Below are 24,703 nucleotides of genomic sequence, written 5' to 3'. Positions count from 1 at the left end.
TTTTATATAGCCTACACTTTCTTGCTCTGAACTTCTGTCACAAGTGGGGCGGGTGTAGGTTCTTGACAATGATCAGCTATTTGACAGCTCCAAGCAGTTCCACCACTTCTAACACTGCCAAAACATCTGCTATGTGGGTGTCTGTTACCACTGGTTAACACTCGATCTGATGGAATCTTAGCCTATATTAAGACCTGACTGAGTTCCACATAAAAAAAAAAAATCAAAATCAAATCTCAAAAGGATCACCTAGTTCCATACCTACGGACTGTTTGTCTAATTTTAGGTGTGTCGCTCTGCAAGACCCTTCGGTTGCTCTACCACAACTACTTCTACCTCAGCATCTTCTTCGTTTCCTGCGTTAGCGTGGACCGCTATCTCGCCATCGTCCACCCGCTGCGCTCTGTGGTGTTACTCGGCCGCCGGCAGACCTGCTTCCTCTGTGCCATTATCTGGGCGATTTCCATGGTGATAAGTGTCCCTGTAGCTCACATGACTTTGCTACAACATTGCCCCGGAGACAATAATCGTACCGTGTGTACCCTGTATATGTTATTGGACGACACTGAGGAGAGCTTACCCTACTCAATCTGCTGTACCACCATCGGCTTCCTCTTACCTCTAAACTCCATCTGTTACTGTTGCCTCCGCAGGTAGTTACCCGTTACAGTATTGGTTGATTGGTTGATTTACTGATTAATTGATCCTGATTTATTAAATTATTGGAAACACAGCCTATAATATAGAGTGTTTGATTTGGCTCTATCTCTTTCTTTTAATATATTAATATATTATATATACTATTCTGTCAAACAACACCTCTCCAACATGATTTTAATTGGTCCACAGCATCAGGGAGCTCCGCCTCCGCAGCCGCCGGCCAACGGTACACCTCCACCGGAACAAGAGGGGACGTCTCCGTCTGACCCGCGTGTTGACTGCCGTGCTGACCCTCTTTGCCCTGTTCTACCTGCCCTACCACCTGAGCAGGAACGCGGCCATCGTGATGCATGCCATGTACCTGGGCAGGCCGGCGGTCTGGCAGCCCTTAGATCTGGTATTCTGCCTGGAGATCTGTCTATGTAGCCTGAATACCTGTGTCAACCCGCTGTTTACTTGCTTTGTGGGACGGCAGTTTAGAAAGGGCTTCAGGATACCTTTGGGTTCGCTGGGCTGCAGCTTTGGAAGAGTCAACGACAGCAATCAGCGGTGAATCATGTGACGTCAGTAACAGGGTTGTTTGAGAGAAAGAGGAACCAGAGGACCATAGGGCACGAGAGAGAGGGGCATGGTGGCCAGGGTTTGGCTGCTGTCACTCCACTGTGAATGAATGCTGAACGATCGGACCATGGTAAATGACCATCTCAATTATTTTAAAAATCCATCGTATCCCCATCGCCTCCCTTGATTGGAAAAGACTTGGCGGGGGTGGGTGTGTGTCTTTTATAGCAGCTGCACCACACAGATGATCAGATCTCAGACACAATGAGGAAGTTCTTCACATCTTAAGAATCACAGCAACGACCCTCTGTGGGTGGTTATATGTGTGATACAGCAACGACCCTGTCTGTGGGTGGTTATCTGTGTGATGCAGCAACGACCCTGTCTGTGGGTGGTTATCTGTGTGATACAGCAACGACCCTGTCTGTGGGTGGTTATCTGTGTGATACAGCAACGACCCTGTCTGTGGGTGGTTATCTGTGTGATACAGCAACGACCCTGTCTGTGGGTGGTTATCTGTGTGATACAGCAACGACCCTGTCTGTGAGTGGTTATCTGTGTGATAGAGCAACGACCCTGTCTGTGGGTGGTTATCTGTGTGATACAGCAACGACCCTGTCTGTGAGTGGTTATCTGTGTGATACAGCAACGACCCTGTCTGTGGGTGGTTATCTGTGTGATACAGCAACAAGCCTGTCTGTGGGTGGTTATCTGTGTGATACAGCAACGACCCTGTCTGTGGGTGGTTATCTGTGTGATACAGCAACAAGCCTGTCTGTGGGTGGTTATCTGTGTGATACAGCAACGACCCTGTCTGTGGGTGGTTGTCTTACTTACTTTATTTTGTACTGAGAATGGAATTGGTATGCATGTCACTTTTAGGTCGTCCTGAGGCATGGTCCGAGGGCTCAGGTCCTAGGGCTCAGGTCCTCCGGGAGGGGAGAACTCTATAGAAGAAAGCCCTGCCTCCAGCTGTTTGCTTAGAAATTCTAGGGACAATAAGGAGGCCTGCATCTTGTGAAAGTAGCGTACTTGTAGGCTGTACGGCAGGACCGAATCAGAGAGATAGGTAGGGGCAAGAAACACTTTGTAAGTAAAACCTTGAAATCAGCCCGATTAGTCTAATCTAGAAGTGACCAAAGCATGAATTCGTTTTTCTGCATAATTTTTGGGCAAAAAGTTGCAGAGTTATGCAATGTTACGAAGATGGAAAAAGCTGTCCTTAAAATATTCTAAAGAGAGATCGAGGTCCACAGTAACGTCGAGGTTCTTTACAGTTTTATTTGAGATGACTGTACAACCATTGAGATTAATTGTCAGAATCCAACAGCAGATCGCTTTGTTTCTTGGGACCTAGAACTATCTGGACCTAGAACTAACAGAACTCTGTTTTTTCTGCCATCCACTTCCATATGTCTGAAACACAGACTTCCTGTGTAGGCAATTAGGCGGGGTTCACCATGTTTTATCGAAATGTACAGCTGCGTGTCGTCCAGTAGCAGTGAAAGTTAACATTGTGTTTCCAAATGACCAAGAGGTAGAATATATAGAGATATCATGACGTTAGCCTGCGAGTAGGTTTATGACAGTCATAAATACAGTACCTCTTCCCCCCTTTTTCCTCTCTCTACCCTACTGATGTTACATTTGCAAAACCCCTTGGTTAACATAGAGATTCTGGGAACATCAGAAGGTGGGGGGAAATGAACTATATTCTGGTAATCCGACCAATGGAACATATGCGGTGGTGCTTAATGAATATGATGTCAGTTCGGTTGTCATCTGAGACATTCTCATCAATGATAAGATGACATAAACTCTACAGTGGAAAGTCTACACATCAGAGTTATCGGATTCACATGGAATTGTTGTTCAATATAAATGTTTGAATATGAAATTATTCGTGATGGGATGAAATGTGATTTTAGCTTCTAAAATGTGAGATTTGGGTTTTCAAGGTAGGGCTCTGCTCAATCAGTGGCCTGCCCCTATGAAGGGACATGGGCTATAAAACTGTTCAAACACGCCCTCCTCTCCCTTCCTATATAAGCCCTTGACGACAATATAACTTCCTGTTCCGAGGATGTAGGACGACGGTCCGATGTCAGAATGGTTCAGATAATAACTACAGAACGAAGCCAACATCAGCGTGAGCTTTGGTTGCGAATGGTATGAACTTTGAACTCTTATTCACTACAGAAGTGATACCTCCTAGCCGTTGAGTTAGCAACAGCAGCTAAAAACGCAGGTTAGGAAGGAACAGACAGAGTATTCCGTCTAACACACAACAACGTTACTACAACGTATCCAATTTACTAGCAGAGGACTCTTCAAAGGACTCGGTTGGACAACACGGCCTTCCATCTACCACCAACCTTCCTACCACCAACCAACCTTCCGAAGTGCAGCTCAGAGTAAATATTTATTGCATTTTCCTTTTCCAAATGGGCGGTAATTTAGAATGCATAAGATTCTGTATTTACGATAGCACAGCTTCGCCCTTTGTTCCTCAGTCTTCCCGCTCTTTCACTCAAACCCAGCCCCTTTTCTTTTGTGTCACCAGCTGTCATATCTATTCCGCCCGCTAGGGACGTTTTCCTTTATGACGTAATTTGTAATCAAGTTATGATTTAATTATGTGTATGTGTAATTCTGTGTGATTAGTTAGGTATTTAGTAAATAAATAATTAAACCCAATTTTGTATTGCTGACTCAACTTGTTAGCCAGGGTTCGTGCAGATAACCAAGAATTTACAATTTTCAGATGACACTAAATTAAGACTGACTGGCTGACTGACTGACTGGCTGACTGGCTGACTGGCTGGCTGGCTGGCTGGCTGACTGACTGGCTGACTGGCTGACTGACTGGCTGACTGGCTGGCTGACTGGCTGACTGGTTGCGCACCAGGAACATCCTCTCTACTACCACCGTCAGGAAGATCATGAACTGTGGAGGTGAGTGCTACATAGGGACTTCATAATGGCTACATAGGGACTTAATAAGGAATACATAGGGACTTCATAATGGCCACATAGGGACTTCATAATGGCTACATAGGGACTTAATAAGGAATACATAGGGACTTCATAATGACTACATAATGACTTCATAAGGGCTACATAGGGACTTCACAAGGACTTTGTAAGGGCTACGTAGGGACTTTATAAGGACTTCATAATGACTACATAGTGACTTCATACGGGCTACATAGGGACTTTGTAACATTTTCATAATCTATACAGAACAACCTGTCTCCTACCACTGTCGGGAAGATCATGAACTGTGGAGATAGGATAAGATACATAAGGACTTCATAATGGCTACGTAAGGACTACATAACAGATTCCTAACCGATACATAACACCAAGAACACCACTGGTCTCCAAGGATAATAACTATGCTTTATGGGCCAAACCAACACACTTTACTCTTACTCACAGTTTTAATTGCAATGATTTGTGATATGACGTTGTTTTTTTTTACTATAACTAGTGTAGTTTCAATGTACTGATTGAAACTCTGTGTAAAATAATCTGCAAAACGGTCAAACATAAGAGAATGATCACTTGTTGGTTATTACTGCATTGTCGGAACTGGAAGCACAAGCATTTCGCTACACTCGCATCTGCTAACCATGTGTATGTGACAAATAAAATGTGATTTGTTTTATTTATTTTTTATTTATTTTACCTTTACCTTTATTTAACTAGGCAAGTCAGTTAAGAACCAATTCTTATTTTCAATGATGGCCTAGGAACAGTGGGTTAACTGCCTGTTTAGGGGCAGAATGACAGATTTGTACCTTGTCAGCTTGGGGGTTTGAACTTTCAACCTTTTGGTTACTAGTCCAATGCTCTAAACCACTAGGCTACCCTGCCGCCCCTTTGCTATATCAGGTGAGTGCCAGAAAGTATTTTAAGATCTATGGTCTGGATTAAGTCCTGGACTATAAAAAAAGCACAGTGGATGATCTCCATTGAAATACCTTTTGTAGTCCAGGATTAGGTTTGCGTCTTTCAAAGGCAATGTTCTCCAACGGATCAGATTGTATGGTCTTATTCTACTGTAGCAAATACATCAATGTCTGAGGGTGCTGCAGGTACAAGATATCCCCGATCTCAGCAGCATTACTGGGACTGGTCAGAGGTCGATAATCTATCATGTCACAGACTGAACCAATGGAGAAAAAGACAAATGACCTTGTGCTAATCAAATCTATAATTAAATACAGATCAATAATGGTAAGCACATCTTAGGAAAGAATGTTAAGTAGCCACTCCTTGTGCAGAGCAATGTACTTGTCACGTTCTGACCCTAGTTATCGTGTTAATTGTTTGTTTTAGTTGATCAGGACGTGAGTTGGGTGGGCATTCTATGTTTTGTGTGTTTGGGTTTCGTAGACCTCTTCCTCATCGTAGCCCTCTTCCTCCCCAACTCTAATTTTCCCCCTCCAGAATGATCTGATAGTGAGTGAGACGAAATCTACGATAAGGCACACGAGTCTTTGTGTCTCCCTGGGGACTCATTTGGGAGGCGCACATCACATCCTCTCTCTTGGTCTTCAGAGTGCAGGAAGTGGTTGACTGGGAAACCGTGTGATGCCTCCATCTGTCATTCCTGCCCGTTGAGATTTTGTATTTAATTTACCAGCTCATTCTGGTGGTCATTATTATTATGGTCTTAGACGTGAACTAACAGATCTGGGACCAGGTTAGGTGGTCATTATCCTGGTCTTAGACGTGAACTAACAGATCTGGGACCAGGTTAGGTGGTCATTATCCTGGTCTTAGACGTGAACTAACAGATCTGGGACCAGGTTAGGTGGTCAGCATCCTGGTCTTAGATGTGAACTAACAGATCTGGGACCAGGTTAGGTGTGTCCGAAAGAAAACATATTGAAGCCTTGAAATCAAAACACAGAAATGAGTGTAAAGAAATGAAATAAATCTTTACCTTGATAAAAAACGATATGAATAGACAGAATAAACAACTGTATCTTCCCACAATTTTTTTTAATGGTATCTACCAATATTAAAAAGGTTGAAGGTGTTTGGAACAACACTGACAACGTGATGCCATTTTGAAATGTCACACTTTTATAAAAGCGTCACTGAAGCTCAGGAAGGAGGTCAGTACATACACTTAACCCCCTAACATCAAACGTCCCTATCTGCAACCTTTAGTGTAGTCTGCTCTCAATATCCTCCTTCAGTGACAAGCCCCTGGTAGTGACCTAAAATTCCCCCCCCCCCTCGGTGACATACATTTGAACCCAATTTCCTTTATCCACATCATATTCCAACTGTGCCCCCCCCCTCCCCCCTCCACACCCACACCACACACACTCCAACATGTCACAGTAGGCCACCCTGAACTTTGCAGACTGCTGGTAGAGGTCGATCAAAAGACCAATGGGCACATGGAACACATATGCTGGGGTAAACTGTGGTGTTGCTGCAACCAAACTCCTCCTGAAGCAATTGTTGTTGATGCTGTTTTTCTTTTGTTGTTTTCCTTAAGACATGAGAGCAGCAGCAACAAAAAACCCCAGAGAAGTTTTCAAATCCACCCCGAGGTTTGTAAGATGGGAGTCCAATGACTTCTCTGCTTGGCCCACCTTGGACCGTCAGTATCTAGAGTAGGATGTCCAATACCTCCATCAGTGTCATGCCCATCACGTCGGCATTACGCGTCGAACACACCGACTGCGTCATTGCATCACTGCTGCTTAACATTTTACACAGCTCGTCAACTAGACTGATGTAGGTACCTTTTACACAGCTAGGCAACTAGACTGATGCAGGTACCTTTTACACAGCTAGGCAACTCGACTGATGCAGGTACCTTTTACACAGCTAGGCAACTCGACTGATGCAGGTACCTTTTTTGCACAGCTAGGCAACTAGATTGATGCAGGTACATTTTACACAGCTAGGCAACTAGACTGATGCAGGTACCTTTTACGTAGCTAGGCAACTCGACTGATGCAGGTACATTTTGCGGTTGGACACATGGAGGAGAGAATCATTTTCGCAGTATCCTCAAAACCGTGTCTTTTTTACACAACTGCTGACAAGGGAAGAAAATGGTAGTATAGTTAGAGAACCAGAGGATATGGTCAGGGTGACAACTGATCATTTCCAAGGTTTATTTAAGGAAAGGGAAATAGATGTAGAGCAGGGAAATGTGTTTTTAGAACACTTGTCCAGGCGGTTGCCGGAGGACATTAGAGAAGTGATGGAGGCCCAGATCTCACTAGAAGAGGTTGAGAGCGCTCTTAGGAGGATGGGCAAAGGGAAGGTGCCTGGGATGGATGGGCTGCCGGCTGAGTTTTATCTCAAGTTTTGGGGTATACTTGGACCAGTGGTCCTCGAAGTCTTGAAGGCCATCCTTGAGACGGGGGTCCCGGGGGGATCAATGGCTGTTGGTGTGCTGTCACTTTTATATAAGAAGGGGGAAGTAACAGACCTTGGCAACTGGCGGCCGTTGACCATGCTGTGTGTAGATTACAAGCTACTTGCAAAGGTTTTAGCAGACCGGTTGCGCACAGCCCTTCCCTACGTCGTCCATGAGGATCAGACGTGCGGGGTAGAGGGCCGCTCTATTAACATTTAACATTTAAGTCATTTAGCAGACGCTCTTATCCAGAGCGACTTACAAATTGGTGAATTCACCTTCTGACATCCAGTGGAACAGCCACTTTACAATAGTGCATCTAAATCATTAAGGGGGGGGGGGGTGGTGAGAAGGATTACTTATCCTATCCTAGGTATTCCTTGAAGAGGTGGGGTTTCAGGTGTCTCCGGAAGGTGGTGATTGACTCCGCTGTCCTGGCGTCGTGAGGGAGTTTGTTCCACCATTGGGGGGCCAGAGCAGCGAACAGTTTTGACTGGGCTGAGCGGGAACTGTACTTCCTCAATGGTAGGGAGGCGAGCAGGCCAGATGGAATAATTTTGCACGCCCAATTTTTCAGTTTTTGATTTGTTAAAAAGTTTGAAATATCCAATAAATGTTGTTCCACTTCATGATTGTGTCCCACTTGTTGTTGATTCTTCACAGAAAAATACAGTTTTATATCTTTATGTTTGAAGCCTGAAATGTGGCAAAAGGTCGCAAAGTTCAAGGGGGCCGAATACTTTCGCAAGGCACTGTAGGTTAAATTGGTATTTCAGATCAAAGTATTAACATGAGGTAAATGTAGTTTCTTGGTTAGAAAATATCCTAAAACAACAGTTTGTTGTCAAAATATCTGCCTGTCATATTCATCTTTTGATCTGAAATACAAATTCCATGAGTAAACAGCGAGTATTACCAGCTTTACCACACTGTTCCTATATTTACGCCACTAACTACACTACGCAAGCAGTATTTAGTTAACATAAATCTCACCTTTTTATGGTGTAATATTATGTTAAGTTTGTATGTGTTGTTTTTCTCTTCCCTTCCAGAGATGGAGTCCATTTCGCCGACCAGCTCACAGGAAGGACAGGAAGGACAGGAAGGACAGGAAGGACAGGAAGAGGACTTGTCTGGTCGTTGTTTTGACCTCCCTCATTCTACCTTACTTTTAACACACGTCAGTTCCGTTTAAATTCAGTCAATTCATAAAGTCATTTGTCTATAAAGTCTTAGGATAACATTCATTATTAGTGTTACATAGATTTCTAAATGGACAGAATGGAAACTCACACACCGGAGAATTCACAGGTGCTCTTGTCGGTCTCTTACGAGACGAAAGGAGAATGTATTTCTTTCATTTAAAACCACTTGAAAACCAGGGTGTTGAAACTGTTTGTGAAGTTATGTTCCATCGACTGGACCAGGACGTCCAGGGGCCATTTGTTTGTTTAGCTGTGTTATGGCTATATATTATTTTATGTTTTACCAGAGACAGACAGACACACACACCTCTCCTCCACTCCTCTCTGTCCCTCAGATCTCCAGTGCCCTGCTCTCTCTCTCTCTCTTTATGGCCATGTCTGAAGTTCCCCTACTATGTCTAGGCTTTATGAGTAGTCCCTGTATCTGTCTGCAGTTGTGCCAAAAAGAACTGCTCTTGTTGTTCTCTTACAGATTACAGGCTACACATTCATTTTATTTCTACACACACACACACACACACACACACACACACATCTCTTTCAATGGTTTAATAAAAAATAAAAAATGTTTTATAACACACATACCTGTCATGTTCTTTCCTGTACTTGAATACTTATTAAATTATGTTTTCATAGTCAGTTGTTTATTAATATCTAATTTAGACTGAATCTGCTTATTTCTTCCCTACACCTTTGCCGGTCTAAAACAAGATGAAAGTAAAAACACATTCTCTTCCTAATTAGTTTTTTTCCCGTCTGTATTTTGTCAGGCCAGTGAACCAGGTGGCAAACAGTACTACTTGTATGGACAGTTTAGGTTACCTAGGTTACCCTTTCCCTTTGTTACCATACTAACTGTCGTATAACCATAATTAGTGCTCCCGCTCACCTGGTGTACCATGCCAGGTGTGTATAATACTGACGTTAATGGGAGAGGGAAGGGGTTAAGGTGTGATCTTTACTCCCAAATGTCACTTAAATATAGCTTCCAAATGAAGAGAGACAATGACACAAAGTCATCTGGGGGAGAAAAAAAATGCAACTTTATGGACAACGGTGGATGGTTCTTAAAATAACCTTTGTGTTGGTTATGGGGCTCTGAAAAGAGCCGTTTCACTCCACGGCATACTGCCATGGGACATCACCTGCTGGCGATGAGAAGTAGGTGGTCAGCTTCTCCCTCACCTGGCGTGCCTGTCGGGGGGCGATGTTGGCACCTGCCCCCGGTGGCGTCAGGTTGGTGACCATTTGCCGTGCCCATCTCCATCCGGAGCGGCTCCCGGAATGACCTCTGCAGGAACTTCCAAATTCCTCTCCAAGCAGTCGAAGCTCTTGAATGAGACGTTGGAACTCCCCTGCCTGCTTTCAGGACTTTAACCATCTCTGGACCGACACAGACCTGCACTTTCGGGCGGGACTGGTCCCGGCCCAACTGCACGATCAAGACCACATTCCTCAACGTTGGTCTCATTGTTGAAAGAGCCTACTTCGCTATCTTGACTATTTATTATTGCATTTCACTCCGACACTGCATTTTGGAGGGAAATTATATTATAGGCTCTCACAATTAATTTGTGAATGTCATCGAATAAATAATATACTTGGCAAATAAATGAAAAAAAAATAATTATGCAATTAAACTTATTATGTAATACCACATTTTTATACTGGATATGCGTGCAACAAAAATTCAACATTCACATTTTGCAACATTCTGTCAAGTCTACGCATACGAATGGATGCATACGTTCGATTTACCACACAGAACGCACTGCAACTGCCTCGGCAACGCAATGCTGCAAGGCAAACGCAGCGTACCGTTGGAAAGTCAATGTACTTGCGGTGTATCGAAACGCAATGACACAGTCGGTGTGTTCGAAGCGTAAGGACTAGGAACTGACGTACAGCGTTCCAAATGAATGGCGCTCAAGACTTGATTTGATTTCAATGAGCTCAGTACAATGACTTGTGGCATCCTTCGATTTCGCTCCAACCGTTCTGGAACTGGAAGTGTCAAACGGTTTGGGACAGATGCGTTATTTTGTAATCCCACGAGCAGCAATAGTTGACACTGCTACAGGTCAGAGAACGTGATATCCGTTGTATCCTTGAACAATTGTTCATACACTTTCGTTGGTTGCCTGTAGTTGTTTTTCTAAGATCTCCATGATGTTTGCGTGGAAACCTGCGTGGAGGTGTTCGTACTGAGCCCAATGGAAGGCTCTGTCCTGGGATTGTCCCACTACTCGGTTTGCATCAAGGCGAGTAGCTCCGTGGTTCTCTCCAAGTTCATCAGAACAGCCTCCATGTGGCGCTATCTGCTCTTAGAATATCTGCACGTGAGGTTCCGGTGTCGTATTCACAATTTGTCATCGTTTTCACTGCTTTCCCCCACAAATTGGATTGTAACTAGTTAACACAGCCACAAAGTCTTAAACACCGCCCATTTCAATAATATCTTCTTAAATTTCGCATTTAAATCTAACCTTAACCCCACTGCTAACCTAATGCATAACAAAAAAAGCACATTTTTGTTTTAATGAATTGTTACGATTTAGTGTCAGACTTTGTGGTTGTGGTAATTAGTGGACACCCACAAGGTGGTGTTCTGGAGTGCACTTTCGGTTATGGGGGGAACGCGTCACAGTCACTTCAAAATAAAAGCTAATACGTTCAAAATAAAAGTTATGTAAATCACACAACCTGCCCGATATAATAGAAAAGAACACATGTAATGAATAAAATGATTTTCCCATGGGGTTTTCACTTAAATTGTTATTACTGAATATGTGTAGATTTGTAGACTGAACAAATCAGTTTCAGTGTATTGACTCGAGCAATTGCAATAATTAAAACTACACAATGACTGGGCCAATTAATACACTTCCACTTTAACATGGATCTAATTGCAATCTTGCGCACGAACGAGTTTCTCCAATGTCAGATTGGAGTCAGGAGTGCAGAGAGAGAGAGGAGGAACGCAGCGTAGCATTTCCACCCAGACCAGCATGACTGATCTTAAACTTCCCTTCTATCTGCGGTGCAGCAGCGACTTTGCTACAGGTCTTTGAGAGACAGATCTATTGCATTGCCCGATCCTACCCACTGTTTTCAGCGACAGACCGTAGGGTAGGATAGAAAAGCATGAACATAGAACGCACTGAGGAGCAAAGAGACGGCACGAGAGGACGGTAACGGTCCGGATAGAAGAGTTGCTTTGAAGAGGGTGAGTGGAAGACTAATAGGACTGTTGATTAAATTGCATGCCTCTGATTTGATGCTCTAGTATAACGTTTTTTTGTGTGTGTGTTATTTTTTTATACGTGCATTTACGATTCATCCCCAAATATATTATATTTGCTGTAAACTTGTTAAATATTTAGAATAATAATAGTTAGAATAAACGATACTTACCGTGTCAAAATGCTTAAACAAATCAATATGCAAATATTTAGGCAGATTACTCAAAATATCCCTTCAGAGTAGTTGACTAGAATCCTTCTCTTTGTATTTTTTCAACAAAAGACCCAATAACTTTTCTCTGCCAACAAACTGCCTGTGTGTGGAGTCAGTTAGTCAGTCTACTTGTTTTGCAGAAGAACCTACAACTCAGCTGCTGCCCATCTTTTTTAATGGAGCTCATATGAATAACTTCAAATGTGTTATTTTATCAAGCAGAATAGCTATGTTGTTTTCTTATCTAAGTTTTCATCAAATGTCAGGCATTTCATCTTTTCTGTGCGTGCGTGTGTGATATTGTGTGAGTGTGTGTGAGATTGTGTGTGTGTGTGTGTTACAATGCCATTTTAAAATGGCTGAACTAGATGTGTAGTTGTTGTGGTTGGTTCCTTTTATGAGTGGCAGGAATAGAAACTGTAAACGAGGAGACCACTTTGAAAAGATATTACAGTTGTAAAAATGAAAATGCATAATGACATTAACACATGCACTGACATAAGAGACAAAAACACTTTAAATACATTTTCAGAAGCACACAAATCCTTTCCAGAAGCACACAAACCCTTCCCAGAAGCACACAAATCCTTCCCAGAAGCACACAAATCCTTCCCAGAAGCACACAAACCCTTCCCAGAAGCACACAAACCCTTTCCAGAAGCACACAAACCCTTTCCAGAAGCACACAAACCCTTTCCAGAAGCACACAAATCCTTTCCAGAAGCACACAAATCCTTTCCAGTTTCCAGAAGCACACAAACCCTTTCCAGTTTCCAGAAGCACACAAACCCTTTCCAGAAGCACACAAACCCTTTCCAGAAGCACACAAACCCTTTCCAGAAGCACACAAACCCTTTCCAGAAGCACACAAATCCTTTCCAGAAGCACACAAATCCTTTCCAGAAGCACACAAATCCTTTCCAGAAGCACACAAATCCTTTCCAGAAGCACACAAATCCTTTCCAGAAGCACACAAATCCTTTCCAGAAGCACACAAACCCTTTCCAGAAGCACACAAACCCTTTCCAGAAGCACACAAACCCTTTCCAGAAGCACACAAACCCCTTCCAGAAGCGCGCAAACCCCTTCCAGAAGCGCGCAAACCCCTTCCAGAAGCACGCAAACCCTTTCCAGAAGCACGCAAACCCCTTCCAGAAGCACGCAAACCCTTTCCAGAAGCACTCAAACCCCTTCTAGAAGCGCGCAAACCCTTTCCAGAAGCGCGCAAACCCTTTCCAGAAGCGCGCAAACCCCTTCCAGAAGCGCGCAAACCCCTTCCAGAAGCGCGCAAACCCTTTCCAGAAGCGCACAAACCCTTTCCAGAGGCACACAACCCTTTCCAGAAGCACACAAACCCTTTCCAGAAGCACACAAACCCTTTTTAGACGCTCCTTTTTGCTCGCGTGAACTAAGCTGGCAGACGTACAGTGCCTTTATCATTGATGTGTCAAAAGAAGCTAAATCTGCTTGAGCTTGTCATTTCTGGATTTATATATGCCTAAAATAGGTATTCCTTGTATCGATTGAAAACAAAAACAAATGTTTTGTCATAGTACATACAAGTATAATTTTTAAAGTAATAATATCATACATTTATTCAGTCATTTAGACTGTGTATTACCCATAGACTGAATGAATATAATGGTATTACCCATTGACTGAATGAATATAATGGTATTACCCATTGACTGAATGAATATAATGGTATTGCCCATAGACTGAATGAATATAATGGTATTGCCCATAGACTGAATAAATATAATGGTATTGCCCATAGACTGAATAAATATAATGGTATTGCCCATAGACTGAATGAATATAATGGTATTACCCATAGACTGAATGAATATAATGGTATTACCCATAGACTGAATAAATATAATGGTATTACCCATAGACTGAATGAATATAATGGTATTACCCATAGACTGAATAAATATAATGGTATTACCCATAGACTGAATTAATATAATGGTATTACCCAAGGCCTCAGCCACCTACACTGGTACCCTGATGTCCATTAGGACTCGTCTGGGTCCAGCCCAGGACAGGAACACCCAGAACTCTTAAACAGTATTTCTTTATTTTCCCTTTATATAACTAGGCAAGTCAGTTAACTTATTCTTATTTTCAATGATGGCCTAGGAACAGTGGGTTAACTGCCTGTTCAGGAGTAGAACGACAGATTTGTACCTTGTCAGCTCGGGGGTTTGAACTTGCAACTAGTCCAACGCTCTAACCACTAGGCTACCCTGGTTGGTTTCCCAATAATCCTATATGATCACACTACTGGATCAACACTGCTGTATTATGCGATGCCTAACTTGTGCCATGATGCAATTTCTACGGCTAACGCCGTATGCAACTTCTTGGCAGAGGACTGTATACATTTCATTCATTCACACACAGTGGTATCATGAAGTGACCAACATTCTTGGAATGCGCAGAAACATATTTCACTGTTTTCATGTTTATCAATTTTCTATACAGGCAATGTCAGAACACTGTACAGTGTACAGTACATTCAATTATAACATTATGATGACATGTTGATATAGTAACGCGGCAGGGTAGCCTAGTGGTTTAGAGCGTTGGACTAGTATCCGGAAGGTTGCAAGTTCAAATCCCCGAGCTGACAAGGTACAAAATCTGTCGTTCTGCCCCTGAACAGGCAGTTAACCCACTGTTCCTCGGCCGTCATTGAAAATAAGAATTTGTTCTTAACTGACTTAACTAACATAGTAAATCCAAGGACACTCCAATTAGTATGATATGTTACATTTGGTATTGTTACATAAAACAGAAAGTGATTGGAGAGATTTAGAGAGATAGAGAAAAAGGGCTGAGAGGTTAGAGATATTAGAGATATTGGATAAAGGGGTTGGAGGGATTAGAGATGTAGAAATTGAGAGAATAGAAATTGCGAGGGGAGAGAGAGAGAGAAAGGGCTGAGAGATTTGAGATTGGATAGAGGTAAGAGAGGAGAGAGACAGAGAGAGAGAGAAAGGGCTGAGAGGTTAGAGATATTAGAGATATTGGATAAAGGGGTTGGAGGGATTAGAGATGTAGAAATTGAGAGAATAGAATTTGCGAGGGTAGAGAGAGAGAGAGAGAGAAAGGGCTGAGAAATTTGAGATTGGATAGAGGTAAGAGAGATAGACAGACTTATTTTCTTTTCGTGTAAATGTTGTATTTGGTGATGCTACTGGCAAACCTGTTATTTGGTGGAATGTGATTGCCAGTGGGCCAGACCAGGGCATGGTTGTGACCCTATCTTACCTTACGAGGCTACTTCCGACCATTATACGACAGATGCAGGGAGCTGACGCAGTTGTAGTCAATGTGGGGTCAAATGACAGCAGGAGGGCTAGTTCGGAACTTCTGAAATTAGATTTTTTTAAACTGATTCTAGCACTGAAAGATTCCAAAAAGTGGCCAATTTTTTTCAGGTCCGGTTCCATCGTCTAGCCGCGGCTGTGAAAGATTTAGCAGGCTATTGGCATTACACACCTGGCAAAAATATTACTGTAGCTCTGTTGGAATCACTTTTGTAGATAACTTTGACACCTTCTGGAAAGGTAGATACTCTACTGGAATAACGGAGTCCATCCAAATTATCTAGAGCTCCTGGAACTCTGTCCAGACATTTCAAGTATGCGTTGAAACAAGGACTTATCAATATCCCAAGCCCAGCTCAGCTAATCCCTACCACTGTGTCACTGAGTTGTCATAATGCCAAGGGGCGTTGGCAGACACAATGTAAGTAACTAGGGGCGGCAGTGTAGCCTAGTGGTTAGAGCGTTGGACTAGTAACCGCAAGGTTGCAAGTTCAAACCCCCGAGCTGACAAGGTACAAAATCTGTCGTTCTGCCCCTGAACAGGCAGTTAACCCACTGTTCCCAGGCTGCCATTGAAAATAAGAATTTGTTCTTAACTGACTTGCCTGGTTAAATAAAGGTAAAAAAACAATATTTGACCTGCCCTGAAAGGCTTTTCCGATCCTACAGCTATTGTATACAGTAATCATGTGACTATGAACCAGAGTTCTACTGTTAGCACTGAGGCAGTGTGCCCTAGTGGGACGTCCACTGTGTACAGCTCACCGTGCACTAGCAGCTCCAATATAAATAACATCAGCATGTCTACTTCTGATAAGCTCTCCAGTAAAGCAATAAAAACAATCTAGCATCCCAGAAAAGTAATAGATCCATAATAAACCCCAGGAAGAGTAGCTGCTGCCTTGACAGGAACTAATGTGGTTTATGATGGATCCCCATGAAGAGTAGCTGCTGCCTTGGCAGGAACTAATGGGGATCAATAATAAACCCCAGGAAGAGTAGCTGCTGCCTTGACAGGAACTAATGTGGTTTATGATGGATCCCCATGAAGAGTAGCTGCTGCCTTGGCAGGAACTAATGGGGATCCATAATAAATACAAATCTCTGGTTGAGAGAGAGGTCAGGCCACAGCACAGCGAAGGGCAGTGAGGGAGAGAGATAATTGCTTGTGTTTTCATTGAGTGACTCAGCAGCATTCCATGATTCCTTATGAGACCCTGTCTGTCCTCGTCCCATCTGGAGCCAACTGGGTTATGCTATGTTGTTATGTCTACGCTATCCAGGGTCACCTAAAGGTCTCTGTGGGAACTATTGGGAACACGTTCTTTACTTTGAATAACTTAACTATATTTTCACACATACCATATGTTTACTTCGAATAACTTAAATCAATTTTCACACGTTTACTTTGAAAACAGTAACAATTTTCACACATTCAGGTAACTGCCAAAATACAGGAAATATCAACGTAAAGTGTGTTACTAGGGCATTGGACCACCACGAGCCAGCAACCACGAGCCAGCAACCACGAGCCAGCAACCACGAGCCAGCAACCACGAGCCAGCAACCACGAGCCAGCAACCACGAGCCAGCAACCACGAGCCAGCAACCACGAGGCCCACGAGCCAGCAACCACGAGGCCCACGAGCCAGCAACCACAAGGCCCACGAGCCAGCAACCACGAGCCAGCAACCACGAGGCCCACGAGCCAGCAACCACGAGGCCCACGAGCCAGCAACCACGAGGCCCACGAGCCAGCAACCACGAGCCAGCAACCACGAGCCAGCAACCACGAGCCAGCAACCACGAGCCAGCAACCACGAGCCAGCAACCACGAGCCAGCAACCACGGGCCAGAACAGCTGCAATGCACCATCAGATCCGGTGACCGAAACGGCCAATGACATATGGTTAACATCGTTTTCATGCTCATCAAACCATTCATCGACCGCTCCTGCCCTGTGGATGGGGGCATTGTCATCCTATGGGGGCATAGCCATGGTAGTCAAAATAATGGACTGACCATTTCTTTTTTTTCTTTTTATACATGACCCATAGAGACAGATAGAGAACTCATCTTTGCATATGTTCCATTATAGTGTATGTGACAGCATGGGCAACGCCATTGGGACTATCTCTATTCTAAAGTGATATTTGTTCTTCTTCATTGGCTGATTTTCTCCAAGCTCATAGGAATCCCCACCCAGTTGACGACTCAATGGCAATGTCCATGCTGAAAAGGTTTAAATCCATGATGAGCCCTCTATCTATCTCTATGATGACACTGTGATGTTAATTGCTTAATTTATTCAGGAACCACACCTTTCAATATACTTTATCCCTAATTTATTTGTGTTTCCATTATTTTAACAGTTACCTGTATGTTTACTTTGAAGATCTTAGCTCAATTTACATGTTCAACAAGCATGTAAAGATGTGCATTTCATTGGATGGTACAGGAGACCTTGTTCTTTAGTGGAATGTATTCTTATGAGCCATGACCAACTCTTGAGCTAAAATATGCATAGTGTTCATGTGAGACCAGAGCCTAGTTCTCTCTGCAAGCAGGTAGGCTAGTGGTTAGAGTGTTGACCTAGTAACCCAAAGGTTTTTAAATGTAAATGTAAAAATGTTACAAGATCAAATCCCTGAGCTGACAAGATAAAAAAAAAATCTGTTGTCCTGCCCCCTGAACTAGGCAGTTAACCCGCTGTCTTTGAAAATAAGAATTTGTTTTTAACTGACTTGCCTAGTTAAATAAAGGTAAAATAAAAAATGTTTAGGTTTTCAAATCCGTTTTGGAATATTGACTGTTCAAACAGCAAGTGAGCAGATCAGATGTGTGTTCAGACAGCAGTCATTTGTTGACATGGCTACACTAGTTGTCATAGTAACGACGGGTGTGTGCCCAGTGGTGAAGGCTGATTGGTAGTGGTCACTCAGAAGTTATGTTGCAAGCTAAAACCGTAGAGCCCCACATTGAGGTGTCATAATACCCATAAAACCTTGCCGTCAAACAGGGAAATGGTTTTATTCATTTTTCCCATAGTGGATTTTAGAAAGACTTAAAATAAGGGCTGTGTTTCCTGTAGGCTTACCGTGGCGTGACGTTTTGATAACCGTGTAAATCTCTCTAGGACAAGGTGACTTTTATCAAAGCCCTTAATTTAAGTGTTTCTAAAAAAAAACGATTGGAACCATTTCCCAGTTTGACTGCTAGGTTTTATGGGTATTATGACTCATACTGTGGTACTCCATGCCTCGCCATGGATGTTTCCCAGTTACTTTGAATGTTCAAAATAATAGTGTAAGAACACTTTCAAAACAAGTCCTTTTTGGCTAGCTAGCTAGGTAGCCACGGCAGTCAGCTAGCTAGGTAGCCACGGCAGTCCACTAGCTAGGTAGCCACGGCAGTCAGCTCGCTAGGTAGCCACTGCAGTCCACTAGCTAGGTAGCCACGGCAGTCAGCTCGCTAGGTAGCCACGGCAGTCAGCACGCTAGGTAGCCACGGCGGTCAACTATCTTGGTAGCCACGGCGGTCAACTAGCTTGGTAGCCACGGCGGTCAACTAGCTTGGTAGCCACGGCGGTCAACTAGCTAGGTAGCCACGGCGGTCAGCTAGCTGGGTAGCCACGGCGGTCAGCTAGCTGGGTAGCCACGGCGGTCAGCTAGCTGGGTAGCCACGGGGGTCAGCTAGCTGGGTAGCCACGGGGTCAGCTAGCTGGGTAGCCACGGCGGTCAGCTAGCTGGGTAGCCACGGCGGTCAGCTAGCTGGGTAGCCACGGCGGTCAGCTAGCTGGGTAGCCACGGCGGTCAGCTAGCTAGGTAGCCACGGCGGTCAGCTAGCTAGGTAGCGGTGTAGCTTTCTAGCATATTCACTTATTTGTTTGTAAACAATGAACAAGCTAGTTAGCTAGGTAGCTACCACATGTCCTGGTCAGACTGTCAACAGAGTAGCTAGCGAGCAACAAGATATGCCAAATAACAGTCTAGAAACCCCTTGAGGGCAAATAAATTCTATTTTGGACAGTTCAGACACAAGTCGCATGGCCAGGAATCAGATTTGAGTCACTTCAAACTGCCAATGTGAACAAGGCTTAGGTGGATTGTGTTTGGCCGGTGGGCCAGGGCATGGTTGTAGCCAGAGCAAGGGGCATGGTTGTGTAACTTTCTCCTACAGCAGATAGAGATCAAGGCCACAGTACATTGAGAGGCCTGGGAAAGGGTAGCCGGGAGAGACGAGAGCTCTATGGGAGGACAGTAACAAGGACCATGACCTGGGAAAGGAAAGAGCAACAGGACAGAGCTCTATGGGAGGACAGTAACAAGGACCATGACCTGGGAAAGGAAAGAGCAACAGGACAGAGCTCTATGGGAGGACAGTAACAAGGACCATGACCTGGGAAAGGAAAGAGCAACAGGACAGAGCTCTATGGGAGGGCAGTAACAAGGACCATGACCTGGGAACCAGCAGCCGGGAGCGAGGACAGAACTCTATGGGAGAACAGTAACAGTGATAACAGTGGTTAGTTGGTCTTCGCTCTTCTCTGTTTGTCAGGGCTGTCCCACCGCAGACATGGGAATGTTGCACATGTGTGTCGCTGCTGCGATGTGTGTGCAGCTGTTGTTTTTAGGGAGATCATCAAGGTCCAGTGTATCCAGTGTTCACCACTATAGTGTGACAGGAAGTGTGTGTGTCCCTGTTCCAGGTGTTCAGCGCCATGGTGTGACAGAAAGTGTGTGTGTGTGTGTCCCTGTTCCAGGTGTTCAGCGCCATGGTGTGACAGGAAGTGTTTGTGTCCCTGTTCCAGGTGTTCAGTGCCATGGTGTGACAGGAAGTGTGTGTGTGTGTGTGTGTGTGTGTGTGTGTGTGTGTGTGTGTGTCCCTGTTCCAGGTGTTCAGCGCCATGGTGTGACAGGAAGTGTGTTTGTGTGTGTGTGTGTGTCCCTGTTCCAGGTGTTCAGCGCCATGGTGTGACAGAAAGTGTGTTTGTGTGTGTCAGTATGTGGGTCATGGCTAGAGGTCAGAGGTCGAGGTCAAAAGCCATGGTCCTCCACAACAAGGGACCTTTACAACACTAACCTCCATGTTCTTCAGGCTACTCTATAGGCCCTATATATCTCCCTTTACGTCAGACTTCCCACCACATGTCGTGACACTTCGCGTTGAAAGCGGAATGAGGAAGAACTCGGTTTGTTGTTCTGGAAAGTTGAAAAAGTGTTCTTTTTGGAGAGAAAAAAATGTGTTACTATCTAGCTACCTTTTTGAGTTTGGATTTTGTGACACTGTTGGCGTCCATTGCCGGGACTGCTGTTATCTGTCCAGGGATCCTACCGACCAAAGGTCTGATGAGCTGCTTGGCGTAGCAGCTAGCCTAGCTGCCACTGTTAGCTGCGTATCAAGCTAGATGCTATTTCTCTGTAAACAAATTGAGACAGACTTTCAGCATGAAGGGCACTCAACATGTACTGCACTGACAAATGACTGATGATTGGTTGAAAGAAATTGATAATAAGAAGATTGTGGGAGCTGTACTGTTAGATTTCAGTGCAGCCTTTGATATTATTGACCATAACCTGTTTTGAGAACATTTTTTATGGCTTTTCAACATCTGCCATATCGTGGATTCAGAGCTATCTATCTAATAGAACTCAGAGGGTTTTTATTTCATGGAAGCTTCTCTAATGTGAAGCAAGGGTGTGGTGTACCACAGGGCAGCTCTCTAGGCCCCGTGCCACGGGCATTAAACAAAGCCTGTGTGTCCATGTATAAGCAACCACAGCTAATGAAGTCATTGAAACCCTTAACAAGGAGATGTAGTCAGTTATGGAATGGGTGGTCAGTAATAAACTGGTCCTTGAACATCTCGAAAACTAAGAGCATTGTATTTGGTACAAATCATTGCCTAAATTCTTGACCTCAGCTGAATCTGGTAATGAATGGTGTGGCTGTTGAACAAGTTGAGGAGACTAAATTACTAGGTGTTACCTTAGATTGTAAACAGTCATGGTCAAAACGTATAGATTTCATGGTTGTAAAGATGGTGAGTGGTCTGGCCGTAATAAATAGATGCTCTGCTTTTTTTACACCACACTCCAAAAAGAATGTTCTGCAGGCTCTAGTTTTGTCTTATCTTATTTATTGTCCAGACATGTGGTTAAGTGCTGCAAAGAAAGACCTAGTTGGGCTCCAGCTGGCCCAGAACAGAGCGGTACGCCTTGCTCTTCATTGTAGTTAGAGGGCTAATATTAATACTATGCTGCCAGTCTCTCTTGACTGAGAGTTGAGGAGAGACTGACTGCATCTCTTCTTATTTTTGTATTAGAAACATTAATGTGTTGGAAATTCCAAATTGTTTGCATTGTCAACTTACACACAGCTCTGACCCACACACACTTACTCCACCAGACATGCCACCTGGGGTCTTTTCACAGTCCCCAAATCCAGAACAAATTCAAGAAAGTGTACAGTATTATATAGCGCCCTTATTGCATGGAACTTCCTTCCATCTCATATTGCTCAAATAAACTGCAAACCTGGTTTCAAAAAACAGATAAAGCTACACCTCATGGCACAACGCCTCTCCCCTGTTGAACTTGGATACTCTGTTTATATGTATTGATATGTAGGCTGTATGTGCCATTATATAATGTATGTAGTTCTGTCCTTCAGTGGTTCTTGTCTGTTAATGTTCTGTATTATGTCTTGTTTCATGTTTGGTGCGGACCCCAGTGTAACGATGCACGCTGAGAGTCGGGAAGCAAGTTCAGGGAGTGAATACATTTTAATAAATAAATGAAACAGACACGTAACACAAACAGCAACAATGGCGACTGGGGAAGAAGCCAAAGGGGATTGACTATATATAGGGAAGGTAATCAAGGATGTGATGTCCAGGTGAGTGTCATCATGCGCTAATGCGCGTAACGATGGTGACAGGTGTGCGCCTTAAACGAGCAGTCTGGTGACCTAGAGGCCAGAGAGGGAAGCACACGTGACAGCCCGGAAGAGTAGCTGCTGCTTTCGCAAAAGCTAAGGTGGATCCTAATAAAATACCAAATACCTTTTTACAAGATGTGTGTTGAAAGATTTAGTTCACATACTGTAGATTCGTCAAATAATGAAAAGATTGTAATTGAATATGACCTGGACCATGCATTTTGCGCTGTCAACCCTCATGCTAAAACACTAAGCCTACGTGAGAGTGGTCTCTGTCCACAGCCAAGCCTTTAGTCTTGTCGTTGTGAGGCACTCTTCATACTGAATGTGTCACGTCTTTAGAGCGTTGGGCCATTAACCGGAAGGTTGCTGGATCGAATCCCTGAGCCGACAAGGTTAAAATATCTGTCGTTCTGCCCCCTGAGCAAGGCAGTTAACCCACTGTTCCCCGGGCCCTGAGCAAGGCAGTTAACCCACTGTTCCCCGGGGCGCTGAAGACGTGGATGTTGATTAAGGCAGCCATTCTAACGGGCTGTATCAGGAGCCACTCTAATGGGCTGTATCAGGAGCCACTCTAATGGGCTGTATCATGAGCCACTCTAATGGGCTGTATCAGGAGCCACTCTAATGGGCTGTATCAGGAGCCACTCTAATGGGCTGTATCAGGAGCCACTCTAATGGGCTGTATCAGGAGCCACTCTAATGGGCTGTATCATGAGCCACTCTAATGGGCTGTATCATGAGCCACTCTAATGGGCTGTATCAGGGGGCTGTATCATGAGCCACTCTAATGGGCTGTATCATGAGCCACTCTAATGGGCTGTATCAGGGGGCTGTATCATGAGCCACTCTAATGGGCTGTATCATGAGCCACTCTAATGGGCTGTATCAGGAGCCACTCTAATGGGCTGTATCATGAGCCATTCTAACGGGCTGTATCATGAGCCACTCTAATGGGCTGTATCAGGGGGCTGTATCATGAGCCACTCTAATGGGCTGTATCAGGGGGCTGTATCATGAGCCACTCTAATGGGCTGTATCATGAGCCACTCTAATGGGCTGTATCATGAGCCACTCTAATGGGCTGTATCATGAGTCACTCTAATGGGCTGTATCATGAGTCACTCTAATGGGCTGTATCATGAGCCACTCTAACGGGCTGTATCAGGAGCCACTCTAACGGGCTGTATCAGGGGGCTGTATCATGAGCCACTCTAATGGGCTGTATCAGGAGCCATTCTAATGGGCTGTATCATGAGCCACTCTAATGGGCTGTATCATGAGCCACTCTAACGGGCTGTATCAGGGGGCTGTATCATGAGCCACTCTAATGGGCTGTATCATGAGCCACTCTAATGGGCTGTATCATGAGCCACTCTAATGGGCTGTATCATGAGTCACTCTAATGGGCTGTATCATGAGCCACTCTAATGGGCTGTATCAGGAGCCACTCTAATGGGCTGTATCATGAGCCACTCTAATGGGCTGTATCATGAGCCACTCTAATGGGCTGTATCATGAGCCACTCTAATGGGCTGTATCATGAGCCACTCTAATGGGCTGTATCATGAGTCACTCTAATGGGCTGTATCATGAGTCACTCTAATGGGCTGTATCATGAGTCACTCTAATGGGCTGTATCATGAGCCACTCTAATGGGCTGTATCATGAGCCACTCTAATGGGCTGTATCATGAGCCACTCTAATGGGCTGTATCATGAGCCACTCTAATGGGCTGTATCATGAGTCACTCTAATGGGCTGTATCATGAGCCACTCTAATGGGCTGTATCAGGAGCCACTCTAACGGGCTGTATCATGAGCCACTCTAATGGGCTGTATCAGGAGCCACTCTAACGGGCTGTATCATGAGCCACTCTAATGGGCTGTATCATGAGCCACTCTAATGGGCTGTATCATGAGTCACTCTAATGGGCTGTATCATGAGCCACTCTAATGGGCTGTATCAGGAGCCACTCTAATGGGCTGTATCATGAGCCACTCTAATGGGCTGTATCATGAGCCACTCTAATGGGCTGTATCATGAGCCACTCTAATGGGCTGTATCATGAGCCACTCTAATGGGCTGTATCATGAGTCACTCTAATGGGCTGTATCATGAGTCACTCTAATGGGCTGTATCATGAG

The 24,703-nt window shown here is 44.3% G+C and overlaps 1 protein-coding gene across 1 annotated transcript; it reads left to right on the top strand.

Annotated features, from left to right (window-relative positions):
- Positions 1-286: 286 nt before the first annotated feature.
- Positions 287-1,213, top strand: LOC135534184 (succinate receptor 1-like; the record flags this gene model as incomplete). The annotated part of the gene is made up of 2 exons (XM_064961289.1): positions 287-653; positions 850-1,213. Coding segments are annotated over 2 exons (731 nt in total), but the record flags the coding sequence as incomplete, so codon positions are not given.
- Between the last annotated feature and the right edge of the window lie 23,490 nt (positions 1,214-24,703).

The sequence above is a fragment of the Oncorhynchus masou genome, unplaced genomic scaffold, assembly GCF_036934945.1.
Source record: "Oncorhynchus masou masou isolate Uvic2021 unplaced genomic scaffold, UVic_Omas_1.1 unplaced_scaffold_3114, whole genome shotgun sequence".
Classification (NCBI taxonomy): Eukaryota; Metazoa; Chordata; class Actinopteri; order Salmoniformes; family Salmonidae; genus Oncorhynchus; species Oncorhynchus masou.
This window is presented reverse-complemented; position numbering and strand designations above follow the sequence as displayed.